The sequence below is a fragment of the Amborella trichopoda genome, chromosome 10 (assembly GCF_054954075.1).
Source record: "Amborella trichopoda isolate Santa Cruz 75 chromosome 10, AtrichopodaSantaCruz75HAP2 v2.0, whole genome shotgun sequence".
In the NCBI taxonomy this organism is placed as follows: Eukaryota; Viridiplantae; Streptophyta; class Magnoliopsida; order Amborellales; family Amborellaceae; genus Amborella; species Amborella trichopoda.
The window spans coordinates 34,334,461-34,350,258 of record NC_142345.1 but is presented as its reverse complement, the minus strand read 5'-3'; the positions used below and the strand labels follow the sequence as shown (position 1 = coordinate 34,350,258).

Genomic DNA, 15,798 nt, shown 5'->3' with positions numbered 1-15,798 from the left:
CTCAGGCCGAGAGAGAGCGCAAGGAGGGAGAGGGAGGGAATTCAGGTCGGGAGAGAGCACAAGAATGAGGGATGGAGAGAACTCAGGCTGGGAGAGAGCGCAAGAAAGAAAGAGGGATGGAGAGAACTCGGGCCAAGAGAGAAAGGGAGGAGTGAACTCGGGCTGGGAGAGAGCATAAGAAAGAAGGACGAAACTCGGGCCGTGAGTACGTTTGTGGATTGTGTGTCTTCTTGCAATAAAAAATTAGATCTAAGAGAGAGAGGCATGAGAAAGGGTAAAGTATGGGAAGAAAGGCGCGGGGAAAAGGTCAAGTAAAAGTAGTTTTGCTTTTTTTTTTTTTTTTTTTTAATTTTTAGAATGGTTGGGGTATTTGCTAGAAAGCGTTATTTTAAGGAAAAAATTGTAAAAAAAGAAGATTGGTTGGGGGTAGGTTGCATAATAAGTTTAGTTTTGGGTTTTTTTTTGTAATTTATCTAAAATATAACATATACAACTCTCTTCTTAATTTCACAACATAACGAGTGCGGCTTGGATAAAGTTGCAATCTTAAACAATCAAAATAAGGTGCAGCCCTAAACTTTTTGGTTTTTTGGAGCTCAAAATTCTTAATATGTCCCCATCTTAATTTCATAACATAACGAGTGAGGCTTGGATAAGGTTGCAATCTTAAACAATCAAAATAAGGTGCAGCCCTAAACTTTTTGGTATTTTGGAGCGCAATATTCTTAATATGTCCCAAAAATTTATTTATATATTTATTTATAAAATTTTAAACTCTAAAAATAGTTCAAATCAAATATATCTATAAACACATACAAATCTTGAAAGTAGATTGTCAAAATAATACAATACAAAATGTAATATTTTTAAGATTTAAAACTTTTATTTTTCATGTTCATGCATCTCGAGGTATAGTTTTCTATTATATAGTTTTCTACACCCATTAATACAATAGTTTGTGATGGATTTTTAATTCCACAATATAAACTTCAAAACAATCTTCTCTATGAACTTCTCCCAGTAAAAAATGGTTGACTTTGGGGGTGTCAGCGATAAGAATGGTCACTGGGTGTGGGGATGAAGCTGCAACTCGGCGCTAACTTGAACGTGATATGCACCTCTCTCTCTGCTAACTCCAAAAACATAACCCCTTCGCCTTCTCTCCCAAGAAAGAAATCAGGAGACTGAAGTAAGTGGAAATCAAAAGCGACAGCAGCTACTTCCAACGTACTTACTTTTTCCTATTTTTCATTTGCATCATGGATACATAAATCCCAAAGATGGAAGTTTTTTTAATCCGACTTTTATTTTGAAATATTTGGCTTCCTGGATTTGCGCTTCAGAATTTTTAATGGTTCTAGGGTTTATGTTTTTCTGCTCAGTTTCACAATTAGGGGTCTGCATTGCTTACTGTTTTCATTTTTTAATTGAATAAACTTCTATTGCAATCTTATTACATCCCAACCAAGTATCATTTTTATAAGAAACTTGTGAAAAACAAACTTTGAGTTTAAATTTTTTTGTTTTAGTATAATCAGCTGAGCTCATGCTTAATTTGTAAAAGTGTGGTAATGAAACAAGGTAAAAGTCAGTACTTTCATGTTATTGCCTGAATTCGGACTTCTGGCTTTTTTTTTCTTTTATTTATTTATTGTCATTTTTGTAACTTCATATACAATACATTTTTCTGTAAAAACTGTATTTTGTTAAGGCTATGGGGCTTCCAGGAAAAACATATATATTTTGGTTTTAATTTCTAAGCCATGCTTATCTATGATGTGCTCTGTTAGCTCTTTTTGTTGTTCTTGAGAGCTCAAGGCAAATACAGTGATGTGGTGGATTATGGCATATGATATACCCCAGGGGCAGCTATGTTTCGTTTCCCACGGGATTGTGAGGATTAACGGTACCTCTCTCGTGGGTTCTACTATATTTGCTTCCAATTGTCCATCATCAAGAATGAAGGGTGGATGGGAGTATCGCATATTATGTTCCGTTGGATTACAGTATACTTTTCCTATGCTTATTAAATATCTGATTCAGATAACTTAGAAATTGGTGTACAAATTAATGTAAATTTCTGATATTTATAATTCTTGTTACAATTAATGAAACAAGTGACAAAGATGAGACCACAAACCTACTTTTTATAGCAGGTCATATGATTGGGCTAGTTTCCTTTTAATCATGTATACAACCTTTTTATTATCAAGAAAAGGAGATGAAAAATTACCACGGGGTAACGTGAGTACAATCTGCATAAACAAATTGATTCAATTTGTTATTTCCTTGATTCCTAGCCAACTAAGGTTTTTCCTTGCATAGGTGATTCAGTGGTGTTCAATGCTGTCAAATAATATTGTGAATCTGATGCCCCACTTTCTGTTCATGGATGTTGGTCATCCTAACTAGTTGCTAATTTGGCTGACATGCCTTCACTTTAAAGGATTCTCTCGAATTAGACTCAACTTTCTTATAAATGTTGCGGGAGATCCCTTTGAATTTGTGGATTGAGCTCATTGCCCTTATTTGATGCTTATAATAGGAAGCCTCGAAGAAATCTGGCTGCCCCATTGAAGCAAATAACTGAGATGCCCAATATTGACTTTTTATACAATCAAAGGTCATATATGCATTGGGTTGGTAATAGTTGAGATGCCAAAACCACAGAAACGTATCTAATAGAAAAAGAAAAAGAAAAAGAGAGAAGCTTCACATTTATTTATTGATTCACTTTGACAAGCCACGATGTAAATCTCCTCTTGCTTTGCACTTGAATACCTTAATTTCGTTTATGAACCCAACTTATGCATTGTTTGTAGTTGAGAAAGGTACTTATATGTGTTTAATTGAAAATGTCATTAGAATTAGGGGTGTTCTTAATGACGATTCTACTACTTGGTCCGCCCTGAAATGGAAGCAAGGAAAGATAGAAATCTCAGGAATGGGAGAGAACCAGTTACATCTTTTCAGATTTAAGGCAAGGGAGAGAACCAGTTACATCTTCAGATTTACTAGAGGAAGAAAATGTGTGACCTTGCACATGGAAGTAGAACTTTTATTGCTGAAGGTGAAAATCGTAATTGTTGGAAAGCAGCGTCAATCTTGTTGCTTTAGAGATATGGATACCGACCTGAACATTGAGGACTTCTTCCTGACCTTCATGTCAATTGTGAGGTTGTCAAAAAGACCCACATACCTCTTCTAGAAGGGCAATTTCTTCATCCTCATCTCACACACAATAGTGGGTGGTCCTTTTATCTGGAGCTTTTCCCTTCAATAGATGTTGTGAGACAGTGATAACTGTAAATGTCATTGAGTTGAACAGCTGAAGTTGATGGGATACGGTAATCTGCATGAATTGTAAGTTTTCTCAAATTAAATCAGTCACATTAGGTGCTCTAGAAGATTATTTTGTTTGTACATCTCTTAGATGTGATTGGCTTGAATCTATTGAGTTAACCCCCCAATTCAGATATATTTGTTGGTGATATGGACTGCAAATTGAACCTTCAATTTATATTTATGTGTGAAAGAGCATATTACAGCATCTCTAATTCATGAATTCCTAAGGATCACCGTGTCCCTGCTGCTCAAAAACTGCCTGATGCAGTTGTTTTGGGACAGCTAACTGAACGGATCCCGTTCTTGATGAAGAAAGAGAATAATCAAGTGTACTACTTCAAAAACCTTATTTCTACTGAATTTATGGAAACATGCCTTTATGGATCTTGGAAGGTGGGGTCACAAAGAATATCCAAAAAGCCCTGTAAAAATGCATAATTTTTTGCCCTGTAAAAAGCAATGTAGAACCAGTTCAATATATTGTTGCCTGTTAGAACTATTTACAGTTATACCCCTCCCTCCTCAGCAAAGCTCAATGATCGTATGTAATCCCATTTCATTGAAATCAGTAACAAAAGCCAGCCTAAAGCATCTGAATCCAGAATTTTGTGATCCATAACCACGACTCTTTTGCAGCTTGAGTACATACATGGATCAGCATCCTGAACATCTTCCCAAGATACAGATCCCCCAGCCTATTGCAAGAAGAATGCATGAGCAAACATGATATCTAACTGCACTTTATGCATCAATGAGATTGCAACCAATTGACCATGGAATCCAAAATATGGAAGGTGCAAGGAGTTCACTGCAGCCGCTGCATATATAACAGAAGGAATAAGATAACAGAAATTGTGCTTTCTTGTGAAGGGAAAATAGCACACAACAATTCCATGTGCCTAAATAGGAGAATTGATGGATATGTATACCTGTGTTCATGATTGTTTTGGTTATATTATGTTCCATTTTGTTCTTTGTTCACTTAATTACACAGTTTCTAATTGGCCTTCTGTGAATTGTAAGGGATTTCATGTACATGATCATGTCACAATCAGACGTGATTGTCGTAACCGGACTTGGGGTAACTGATGCTAATCGAGTGCATTCAGCTCCATGCTTGGGAAGCTTTTCTTCAAGCTTTCTCCTACTAGGGCAATGACGAATGAGTAGACGACAAACCCTAATACCCCCCCTGTTTCCCATTTTGGAGGTACATCTGAAGAGAGGGGAAGCAAAGGTCAACGACATAAAGTTCTCCCTCCACTGACCTAGGTGCCTCAATTTCAGCAGAATTATTTGTGAAGGAAGATTGCCAATTTCTCCACAGCTGCAAACAACTTCAAGACAAAACTCAGTTACAAATTTCATGTCTATTATGCTTGGGGAAGTGGTACAAGCTTACCTCGAGAAGATCATTAAACTATTGGACAACATTGAAAGTACCACATGTTTAGTTGCTCTGGAAGTGGGAAATATTTGCACCTGCACTCACCATTTCAGTTCATCTTCTAGTTCCTGGATCATTGACTCGAGCATCTACTTACATGATTGAAACCCTACTACATATTCCCAAAATTGGCGCTTGACCCTTTTTCCTTCACATAATGTGCTTCATGGGTGAAAGATTGGGAGGAAGATGTAGAGGTTGCTTTTGCAGTGGGTTATTTCTCTTCCACAAGCAGCCATCTGCTCTTTTTAGTAGAAAGGCAGGACACCTTTCTGCTACAATTCTTAATGTTCCTTGATGCTCATTATATGAATTGTTGTGAGAGTTACCAGTTGTCTGAACAAAGAATTCCTTCACGAAAAGCAGAATCCCATGTGAATTTCAACACTATATATTCTGATGTTTACGGATCGATATCTATGACACCTTTTGTATACTTTCTTGGTGACTGTCTCTTGAGGCTAAAGAATATACTAGCCATAACCTTCAAGACATAACAATATGGTTATTGCCCAGTTAAATGCGAAGGAGTGGAATGGAGTTCACAGTCAATTTCTTAGTAGCACTGTTACAATAGATAGTGCATCCTGCTAAGCAAAATGATGCGATAAAGCCCAAAATCAGAGCTCTCATAATGGGTATGAAATTTCCCAGGCCTCATTAGACAGGTGTTGTCATGAGTGCTTTTCAAATAATCAGTCCTTCGTGAGTTTTTTTGGGGGTGAACTTCAATCATTTATCGCTTTTAAGTTTTTAGAAAATTTTTAAGGGGACAGCACCAACCGTTTCTTATCTTCATGTTTTGCGGTGTTTTACGATCGGTTACCAGAGATTCATCATCATCATCATCATTTGTGCTGTATCCCAACTATTTGGGATCGGCTATGCGAATCCTGCTCCACCCTTGTGCTCTAGGAGGGGACTTTCCCTCAGTCTTATAGTGAAAACCTAGCATGAACATTTAACATTGGTTTAGGATTCATGAAAAGATGTGGCAAAGTTTTACGCTGAAAAAGTTACCGGAGATTAACGTGAGGCAAACTGGATCCAAAATCAATACGATGTGTTTTCCATGATACTCGCCTACACCAATAGGGGATAATGTGTTTTCCCTGATTATAGATACAAGTCCACAAAATGTGTTTTTCTCGGTCTACTTGCCCACATAGAAGAAGAATTTCTGTTATGATACATGAACGAAAGAGTTCACTCTACTCTGATTTGTGGCATTCTTTGAAGAGTTATGTTCAATGATGTTCAGACCTTCTTATCAAACACCAATGAGGAGAATAAAGGCCAGCATATAGTCAATCAATTATCATGTGCTTATCACCGAATGATTCTTACATATGAGATTCCATTCTAATCTTACTTGTTATTAATTCCTGTTTCATTAACTATCCTGATTTCGAATTACTTTGGGCTGCAGTTATTTGCAATATTTGGTATTCATGCAATTTTAGAGTTTTCTTTTTCTTATCAATGTAGCTTTTATTTTCATAGAAGTCCAGTAGATGCCATTAAAATAGTGGCCTTCATTTGTCATGTGTTTGTTTATATGCATACTGCATCGTCTCAAGATGCAGCACCTTTCTTCATACTGAAATATCTCGAAGTAAAGCTTGCCCTCTGTCTATGATCATTTATTAACCCTTACTTTGGTTTCCCTTTAGTTGGTTAATAAATATTTCTATATACAATACGTAAATTTGAAACGCCCTGCCTATCTCTAATTTCAGAGTGTACCTATTTGATCTCTTTAATGGAAATCACCCCTGTTTATGGTTGAATGGTGGCTCTCTAGTATATACCCTAACAGTTATATGATGCAAAATATTTCAGCCTCCAAATGGCATATTGCCTGAGTGTTGTAACTCCGGCACCAAATTACTTTTCTCACAGATGCACCTCATATCTAAGGACTACCTCAAGATCTCTTAGGGTCCGTGCTGTACAAGACAATGAGGGGCGTCGTCGGTTGGTCGATATTATACGCCTTGTTCCAGACATTTCTAGGAATTACTTCAGAAGTCCCTCTAGGAGGGCACTGTTCGGTGGTATCTCATTGCTTGGTGGTTTTTATGTGGCCCAAACAATTTCTCTCTCTTTTGGTGCTTTGGGTGTGAATGATGTGATTGCAGCAGTTATCTGTGTGCTCCTCACCGAATATGTAACGAGATTCTACTATAGCCGGCCCAAGGTCACCTTCCCTTTGGCTCTTTTGAACAATTTCAAGATGGGTTTCACCTATGGTCTTTTCATCGATGCTTTCAAGCTCGCAAGTTGATGTATACAGTAAGTATCTTTATGTATATTGAAACATGCCATTTTTTTCCATTTTATTGGGTAAAGGAAACATTTCTCTTTTGAGGACATTGTTTTTACTATTATTGGCTGATTCAAGGTCATCTTCAGATTACCTTCGTGATTTTTTATTGTTCCCTTCATAAGTTTATAGTATCAAAACTGTAATTTATGTCAATGCTCATCTTTGTATTTGTTATTCATCCCCTAAAGATGTCTGTGAATATTTTCTATTCTGCTTCATTATGTTGTGCATAAATTGCAATGCTTAATAAACACTGTAGTAAAATATTGCTATGACAAAAAGATGTTTATACAATCAATGCTCAAGAACTTGCATATGAATTGTATTGATCTCAAATCGATTTTGTAACATCTTTTTTTGTGTGTCTTGGGAGAGAATTTCATGAAGTTTAGATCAAGATTCAAGCTGCAAGGAAATCAAGTTTCCATTAGTGCAAGAACTCGTGTAGAAGTCAAATTTATTTGCAGAAAAGGAGTTCAAATTGTGTTGTTCAATGAATGTCTCCAAAAGCAACATTATATTCCAAGGGTGTCACCTCCTCTTGTTTGCTCTATCACGTACTCATGGAATATAAGAAGAGATGCACATTAGTAGCGAGATATTGACAATTTCGTCATATATTGGCAAGCAAACGAGTCCATTGATTCCACGGCTACAGAGGAGTTGGTTAGAACTTAGAAGCTCTTTCAACTTGGAAAGACCTCCCACTTCATATCGAAATCTATATATGTATGGCTTCTATTTTTCCATTGATTTTGTGTGTGTGTTTAAGGCATCAGAACAAGGCGAAAAGTAGGCCGGTTGCAGTTATCAAATGCGAAAACACATTCATGATAAGGATCAAGCAGGATTTGGGGCTTTATTTATTTAAGTTTTCGGTAGTTCCTTTTCAAGTTTATGTAGACAAGGCTTGTTTTGTGCTTTTTATTTTAATTTTTAATTTCAGAATTATAGTTGAACATGGATTTTTAAGTCATCATAAGGTTTTCGACATCATAACTACACTGTCGGCTTACTTGTATAGTATAAGGTGGCCGCCTTATACAATCCTCACCCAAAAAAAAGAGAACATGCATATCAAGAATTCAAGAAAAAAAATTAAAAGTAAATTAGTAAAGTATCATTATGAAGTAATTAGAGGATTTATATATACTTACTTTGCACTTCATATAAACTTTAGTTTCAAAAAGTTTATAACAATATTTTTATTTATAGAAGGTTGCAATCTTGTACTATAGAAGTAAGGTGCACATAAAAAATCCAGTAAAAAGAATATTAAGAAGTTGGAATATCATATCATCTCGACTTTGAGATTTATGAATATAAAGACAAGAAGGATTTTAAGTCTTAAAAATAGTACATTTTATAACAAGTTTGGACGAGCTATTTTCAAGGTTTTCAAGTGTTTGTAGATCTTCTCAATTCGTATTTTTTTGAAATTTTAAATTTCATAATTAGAGTTGAACATGAATTTTGCATGCGGTTTCCAACACTAAGTTATATCTTATGGCAAAAGTTAGGGATGCGTTTGCTTGTATAATGTGGGCATTTTATGCAAACCTCAACCTATTTTTATTATGGGTGCGGTTTCTACAAGGTTGCAACCTTAAACAGTCCAATTAAGGTTCACCTCCAAATTGTATCATAACATGTAATTTTGTTGTAAACAAATCTTACGATTATTTTAAAATCTATTTTCATATCTAATTCGAAAATTTTAAACTCCAAAAATAGTTAAAATCAAGGAGATCTATAAACATATAAAAATCTTGAATATGGACAGTCTAGATAATGTGTTGCAAGATGCATTATTTACGAGATTCAAAACTTTTTTATTTTCATATTTATACATCTAGATGTCAAGATGATCAAATAGAGGGTTTTCCAACATTAAAATAACTTTTTCAATATATTTGTTAGGTGCATCCTTACATTTTAAGGTTGCAACCATACATAAACTTTTCCCTTTTATTATTGCGACACAATTGACAAATGAAAATTATATTCGTGATTGACCTCGAAACAAAAATATGATCATCAAATGAAGATTTATCAATTGCAGGTGTTAATCGACCCCGAGGCGCAGTTTTGGGCTTTTGGGCAAAGAGTTAGTAGGTAAGGGTGGCCTGGCCGGTTAGGTCCGGGTCAAAAAAAAAAAAGAAAAAAAAAAAGACCATGCCCTTTCTCTATAATTCATTATCCCTAATGCCTTTCTCTCTAAATGTGCTTTCTCTCTCTCTAACTCATCTCTTTTTTTTTAACTGTACTGTTTCTCTCTCTAACTCTTGTTCTAACTCTTTTTTTTTTCATGCTCTCTTTGTCTCTTTCTAAAATCACTAACGATTTCAAAAATTACTAACAATTTTAAAAATGAATAAGAGCAAAAATTATTAACAATTTTAAAAACGAATAAGACCTCGTCATCCCCACTAAATTATCAAAAAAAAAAAAAAATTCATACTATTTCCAATTCCTCATCGTCACTCTGACCATGCCCTTTATCTAAGTTTTCCTTTGATTCCTCTCTCTTTGGGATCTGAACAAACCCAATAAGGCCTTTGAAATAATTGGAGATAGGGGTGGCAACGGGTAGGGGCTGGGTCTGAAAAATATAGTGTGGGACCTGGATGTGGATCAAGACCCGGACCCGATTGGACCTGACTAAGAAACTAATATGTCTATATATTTAAATATATTTCATAAATTAAAACCTAAAAAACATTATCAGATGCGGACCCGATTTGACCTAGATCCAAACTGGACCCGAATGGTATTCGGGTCCAAGATTTTAACTCGAATGCGACCTGCCGGGTCCATTTTTTAACCCATACCTGAATCTATCCCTGATTGGAGGCCCCCCAAAACACAAAAACCTCATTCTTGGTAAATATGAACAAAATCAATTTAATTGATAAAATGAGCCCACTATCCCATTTACTCTTGCCTGCACTTTTGACCATCCACCACATCTCGCAATCCGACGTTTGTTATTTTCTCGGGCGAGCTTTTCATGGTTCCCCTACAACATAAAACTTATATACTTCTCTCTATCCAACCGTCCATTTTGAGATGGACGGTTGAGATTGTCCCAATCATAATGTCATGTCTCCATACTATTTTATTTTTAATTTTTTTCCTACAAACTATTTTGACACCAAATTTTGGGCTTCAACTCTTCTATTAAATTCGCAGCAGTAAAAAAAATAAAATAATAAAGTTTGAAGTGGTATTTTCATCACTATATTTTATTGAAAAATTCTTTTTAATATTTGTTTTTAGGTGCATTCCATTGATATGAAGGCACGTACCAAATTTTATATTCACACAATATGTAGAAAAAAAACTAAAAATAAACTACTCAAAGGCGATGGATCTAGATCAAACGGTCATAACTCACTTGATCTAAATTAAAGGGCAAGCACATATCTTCAATGCGGTAGGGGAAGTACAAAAACGCTTCTTACTTTATCATGTTGACAATATAGAAAAGACGCACATTATCCTTTCATTGGAAGTTGACGATAGTACATGCATGTACTATAAAATACCAAGTTGTATTTGTACTATTTTTGCCTCGACAACAAATTCTTAGAAAGGATGGGGTTTGCATGAGGGGAAAGGTTTCTATTCTTCCCTTAGAAGTTCTATCCTCCCTTTATCATCAAGCGGTCCAATTTTGATCTAAAGAGTCATTCACTGTTTGATCTTAGATTCGACGTTTCAAAGTATTTTATTTTTAGTTTTCTTTATACATATTGTATGAATATAAAATTTGGTACGTGCCATCTTCTCATTGGGGCACACCTATAAAAAAAATTAAAAATAATTTTTCGATAAAATATAATGACCAAAATACCTCTTAAAGCTTTCAAAGGTATTTTGGTCAGTTTATTTTATTGAAAATATTTTTTTTATATTTTTCGCTAGTGTGAGTTTAATAGAGGAATAGATGTCCAAAAGTTGGTGTCAAAATAGTTTATAGAAAAAAAATAAAAATAAAATAGTGTAGAGACGTGACATTATGATTGAGACAATCTTAGCCCTCCATTCAAAATGGACAGTTGGATAAGGCGGAGGATTGAACTTCTATGCTGCAGGGGAAGCATAGAAAGCATGCCCGTATATAAGGTGGCCACTTTATATTGTACAAATAAGGCGCACCTCTATATTTTAGGTGCTTACTTTATATTATATAAATATGGTGCACCTTTATATTTTAGCTGCTTATAGTTTTGGTGTCAGGAAGGCTTGAAAGTCAACCCTAATTATGAAATTTAAGATTCAAATAATGATGTAATCGAGTAGATGTATAAATACTTGAAAATCTTGAAAATAGACAGACCAAATAACATGTTACAAGATGTATTATTTTTAGAACTTAAACTTCTTTTTTTTATCCTCATTTGTTGGGAGTTGGTTGGGTGAAAAAAGGGGCAAAAAAATAATATAAATAAAAAAATTGAAGCTTGACTCCTTTTGGATTTTTGCCATGCATGAGCGTTATCTCAAGACGATATTTACCCCTTTCAATACGTAAAAGCAATTCATTCTAGGGATACATGAAAACATAAGGGGAGTTTGAAACCCACAATAGACACCAAAGTCGTGAGTTGTTTAGATAGAGAATAGAGAAAAAGGAGTAGAGAGAGATGAGTGTTGTGTTATGCTCTCTCAAATTTTGAGTTGTTTAGAGAGAGAAATCGTGCAAAACAAGTAGAGAGAGATGAGTGCTTTATTATGCTCTCTGAAATTTTGCATCAGAGTCTTGAGTTATTTAGAGAGAGAAATGAGTAGAGAGAGATGAGTGCTTTGTTATGCTCTCTAGAATTTTGAAAAGAAAGGTGTGAAAAGAGGTAAAATGTGTGCATTTTACGCCACAAATTACTTTAGCAAGTTATTATTATTATTATTATTATTATAGTAATGATCCTATGATACCCTCCCACATTCATGTGTGTAGGACTCTAAAGGATCACCATTAAATTTAGTACAGATCTCTAGAAAAGTTATCACATTGGTGTAGGAGTAGATTTTTTTAGAGATCTATGTCAAATTTAATAGTGGTCCTTTTAGATCCTACACACATGAGTGTAGGAGGGTCTTATAAGATTATTACTCTTACTAGTATTATTATTATTGTTATTGTTGTTGCTGCTGCGAAGTTGATTGTTAGGTTCATAAAATTCCAACCCAAAATTGATATGAAAAATTCTTCCATGGTGTTTGGCTTGAGAGAGCGAATGGACTCTATTGCTGTTGTAAAAGTGTGTAATCTTTTGGCTTCATAATATTAAGATCACGTGAAAAGTTCACATTAGTTTATTATAATTAGGACGCAGCGAGCCTACATAGTGTAGAAATGCGTGTTTGGCAATAAATATGATTAAAAATATAATTTGATCCTAAGTTTAGAGAATACATAATTTGAAGATTATAAATAGTAATTATATTAAAAAAAACATTTGGACCATTAGTTTAGCTCTGGACCGCATATTGTAGAAATGTGGTCAAACCCGTATGAAACACTTTTTGTTATTATTAATTACCTTAAAAAGAAAATGTATACTATAAGATCATTCCTTTTTGGTACAAGGATTCAATGACCTACCATTGGATGTGAAATATGATAGGTTAATGTGTATTATAACATTCAAAAAATGTTATTTTGAAGTTTGTGTCTTCTCAATGACATATCTTTAACTGCTCAATTTCACATTTAACATCTAATAATAATTGTGACCGTCTTATACCACAAATAAATAGTCTTGGTACATCTCCATATTATACTATTATACAATTGAGAAGTGAGGATCATAGCAATAAAAGAGAAATATGAGAGGCATTCCAGTAAATCCAAAAAGGGAATATCAAAATAATTGTAGGTTTTTGGGAGCTTCATATTGCTGGAATACAAAGAAATAAAGGACATTATTAAAGGCAATTTCAATTTCAAAAACAATATCAAATCATGATTAGTCAATAACCGAGAATATCTAGGGTCTAATCATTGGTTTTGAGAAAATGGAAGAAGTTAACAACTCACCCACCGTTGTAGTTTTGGGCTTCTTTACAACAAGGGTAGGAACTGGCCGAGTCTGTACTTGGTTGCCCTTTGCCCTAAGCCCGACCGTAGTCCTTATAGGGCCGGCCCTAACAGGGCCGAAGAGACCCTGGCCAGGGCTTGGCTCTGATGCTACCAGGGCTGCGCCAGGCCAAATCGGGCCGTTCTTGTTAATAGGGGTGAGAACAGGTCGGATTGGGATCGGATCTGACCAGATTTGAATTTAGATCCGAATAGTATAAATCAGATCCGGGTTCAAATTGGATCTGGAGGTTCAAATCTAGATCAAGGTTAGAATAGGATACATCGGATCCAGATCCAGATTTGGATCCGAATAGTACACATTGGATTCGAATCCAGATATGGATCTGAATTATATATATTTATTTTAAAAATATATATAAAATAAAAACTACTATTTAAAAAAACTTGGTTGGATTCCAATATGGATCTGGATTTTGGATCCAAATTTTGGGTCCCTGATCCGAATAGGATCTAAAATCCGATTTTCGAATATAGATCGGGTCAATTTTCACCCCTACCTTGTTCAAATCTAGCACAAACCTAGCCTTTTCATCGGGCCACGGTGGCTTGGCCCTAACCTGGAAAACCCTTATTTAGCCTTTTCATCGGGCTGTGGTGGCTTGGCCCTAACCTAGAAAACCCTTATTTATTTTCTGAGAGCAGGGTGGGGTGCGGTGGGTTGGCGGCGGGGGTGGCGGGGCCAGCGGCGGGGGGGGGGGGGGGGGGCGGGTCCGTTCCATGGCCCGGACTTAGAATAGTAGAATTGATTGATGGAAACAAAAAGGTCAGTATTCCAAATCATGAAGAAAGTTAAGTGCCCCATAATTTAGACTCTCTGCAAAATATCAAGAAAGCCGAGAGTGAGTCGTAGCTGATATCGTCTCTTGCCTTCGCTTTTGACGCTTCCCCACATTTCTCAGTCCAAAATTTCGTTTGGACACAAGTGACATAGACAAGTCACGATATTCTTTTGTTGGATGGATATTGTATAGGCACACATTGACTTACTTTTTACAAATGTGCACGCAGTACACAACCTACTACTACTATTGCTTCTAGAACTTTGAAACCCTAATCCGATATAGTACATTCCTCTTGTTTTAAATCTAACCCAAAACCCTAGGAATGGACAATATGGAACCATAGGCCCAGTTGCCCTTTTTGACTCTCATCATTTATTTATTTTTCTCCCATCAAGGAAAAACCCTAATTTAATGGAATGAGATGTCATCCACAATGGCTCCAACTTTGATGTTCTAAAACTCGCAGGTGAAATTTGACTCAAACCCAATCCCCCAGATTTCAGTAGTGTTGGGTTTTTTTATTTCTTTAAATACGGAAACAAATTCAATGGTAGATGGGTGTTCTAAAACTCTATGATGGAGCAGCTCGATAATAAATTCCACATGAAAACAGAGTCATATGTGGTCGTGGAGAAATCTTGAAGTTATTGACCTTTTTCTGGTATGAGAGAGAAAGAGGGATGATGGTGGTGGCAGAAATTGTAGAGTGAGAATCATTATTGAAGGAAGTTATTGACTTTTTCCTGGTATGAGAGGCCAAGAGGGATGAAGGTGCTGGAAGAAATTGGACTTTTTCCTGCCATGAGAGATAAAGAGGATGAAGATGCTGGAAGAAATTGGACTTTTTCCTGGTATGAGAGAGAAAGAGGGATAAAGGTGCTGGAAGAAATTGGAATTTTTCCTGGTTTGAGAGAGAAAGAGGGATGATGGTGCTGGAAGAAATTGGGAAGAGAGAGAGATCGGGGGAACTGGTTCTTTTGTTTCCCTCTAAAGGTATCGGTGTAAGAAAAATCGAGCGGTTCAAATTCTCTACCAAGTTAGATCGGAATTAGTCATTGGTTCGGTTCTTGTTTTGGCCCGTTTTGGTGAACTCGTAGGGTATTTTTTAAAAAATTATATAAAATATCAAAAAATAAGGGATTTTGTTTATAATGTATTTTTAAATGTTTTTCATTATTTTGGTAAAGATTGTAAATTGTTTTTGCGATTAATACTTATTCTACATTTTCCATCTTTTTTTAAAAAAAATCCAAAATACCCTTGGGCACAAATCATTTTGTAAAATCCCTTCTTTTAACTAATTTTCAACTTTTGCTTTGTTGAAAAATACTTTAAATATATTTTTCATATTTTATTAAATTATTTTTTTATTTTTTTAATATTTTTGTGACCGCCCTGGACAAGCCCGGTTAGGCCGATTGAACAGGCTAGTTTGCCAATTAGTATCGAGTAACTGCTTCGGCCCCGTGTCTAGTTAGTTGTTCCTATTCGATTTTTCCTACACTAGATTGTATAATATAATATCATTTACTTTTGGTATAAGGAAGTCTTAATCATTTTTAGCCATTAGATGTGAAATTCGATAGATTGAAGTGCATCATAAAACTTGATAACTTTTGTTTTGGACTTTAGGCCTAGTCAATAACATATCCACAACCACCATATTTCATAAGTAATGTTTAAAGGTGGTTTTGCTCTCCTTATACCAAAAGCAAATAATCCTATTGTATACATTACCATTATTTAAAAAAGGTGGTTAAAATCCCTTACAAAATTATTACAAGTTTAC

General features: G+C 35.4%; 1 protein-coding gene across 6 annotated transcripts; it reads left to right on the top strand.

Annotated features, from left to right (window-relative positions):
* The first annotated feature begins 834 nt into the window (after nucleotides 1-834).
* On the top strand, nucleotides 835-8,014 carry NPQ6 (YCF20-like protein (DUF565)). Of its 6 annotated transcripts, XM_020675089.2 has the most exons (4): nucleotides 838-1,227; nucleotides 2,866-3,363; nucleotides 6,635-7,087; nucleotides 7,495-8,014. In XM_020675089.2, the coding sequence occupies exons 2-3, from the start codon at nucleotides 3,338-3,340 to the stop codon at nucleotides 7,077-7,079; spliced, it is 471 nt and encodes a 156-aa protein (XP_020530748.1). In that variant the 5' UTR covers nucleotides 838-1,227; nucleotides 2,866-3,337; the 3' UTR covers nucleotides 7,080-7,087; nucleotides 7,495-8,014. The 6 variants fall into 6 exon arrangements, with proteins under 6 accessions (XP_020530747.1, XP_020530748.1, XP_020530746.1 ...); XM_020675088.2 differs by having other exon boundaries at nucleotides 835-1,189; nucleotides 6,635-8,014; XM_020675087.2 differs by having other exon boundaries at nucleotides 6,635-8,014.
* Nucleotides 8,015-15,798: the final 7,784 nt, after the last annotated feature.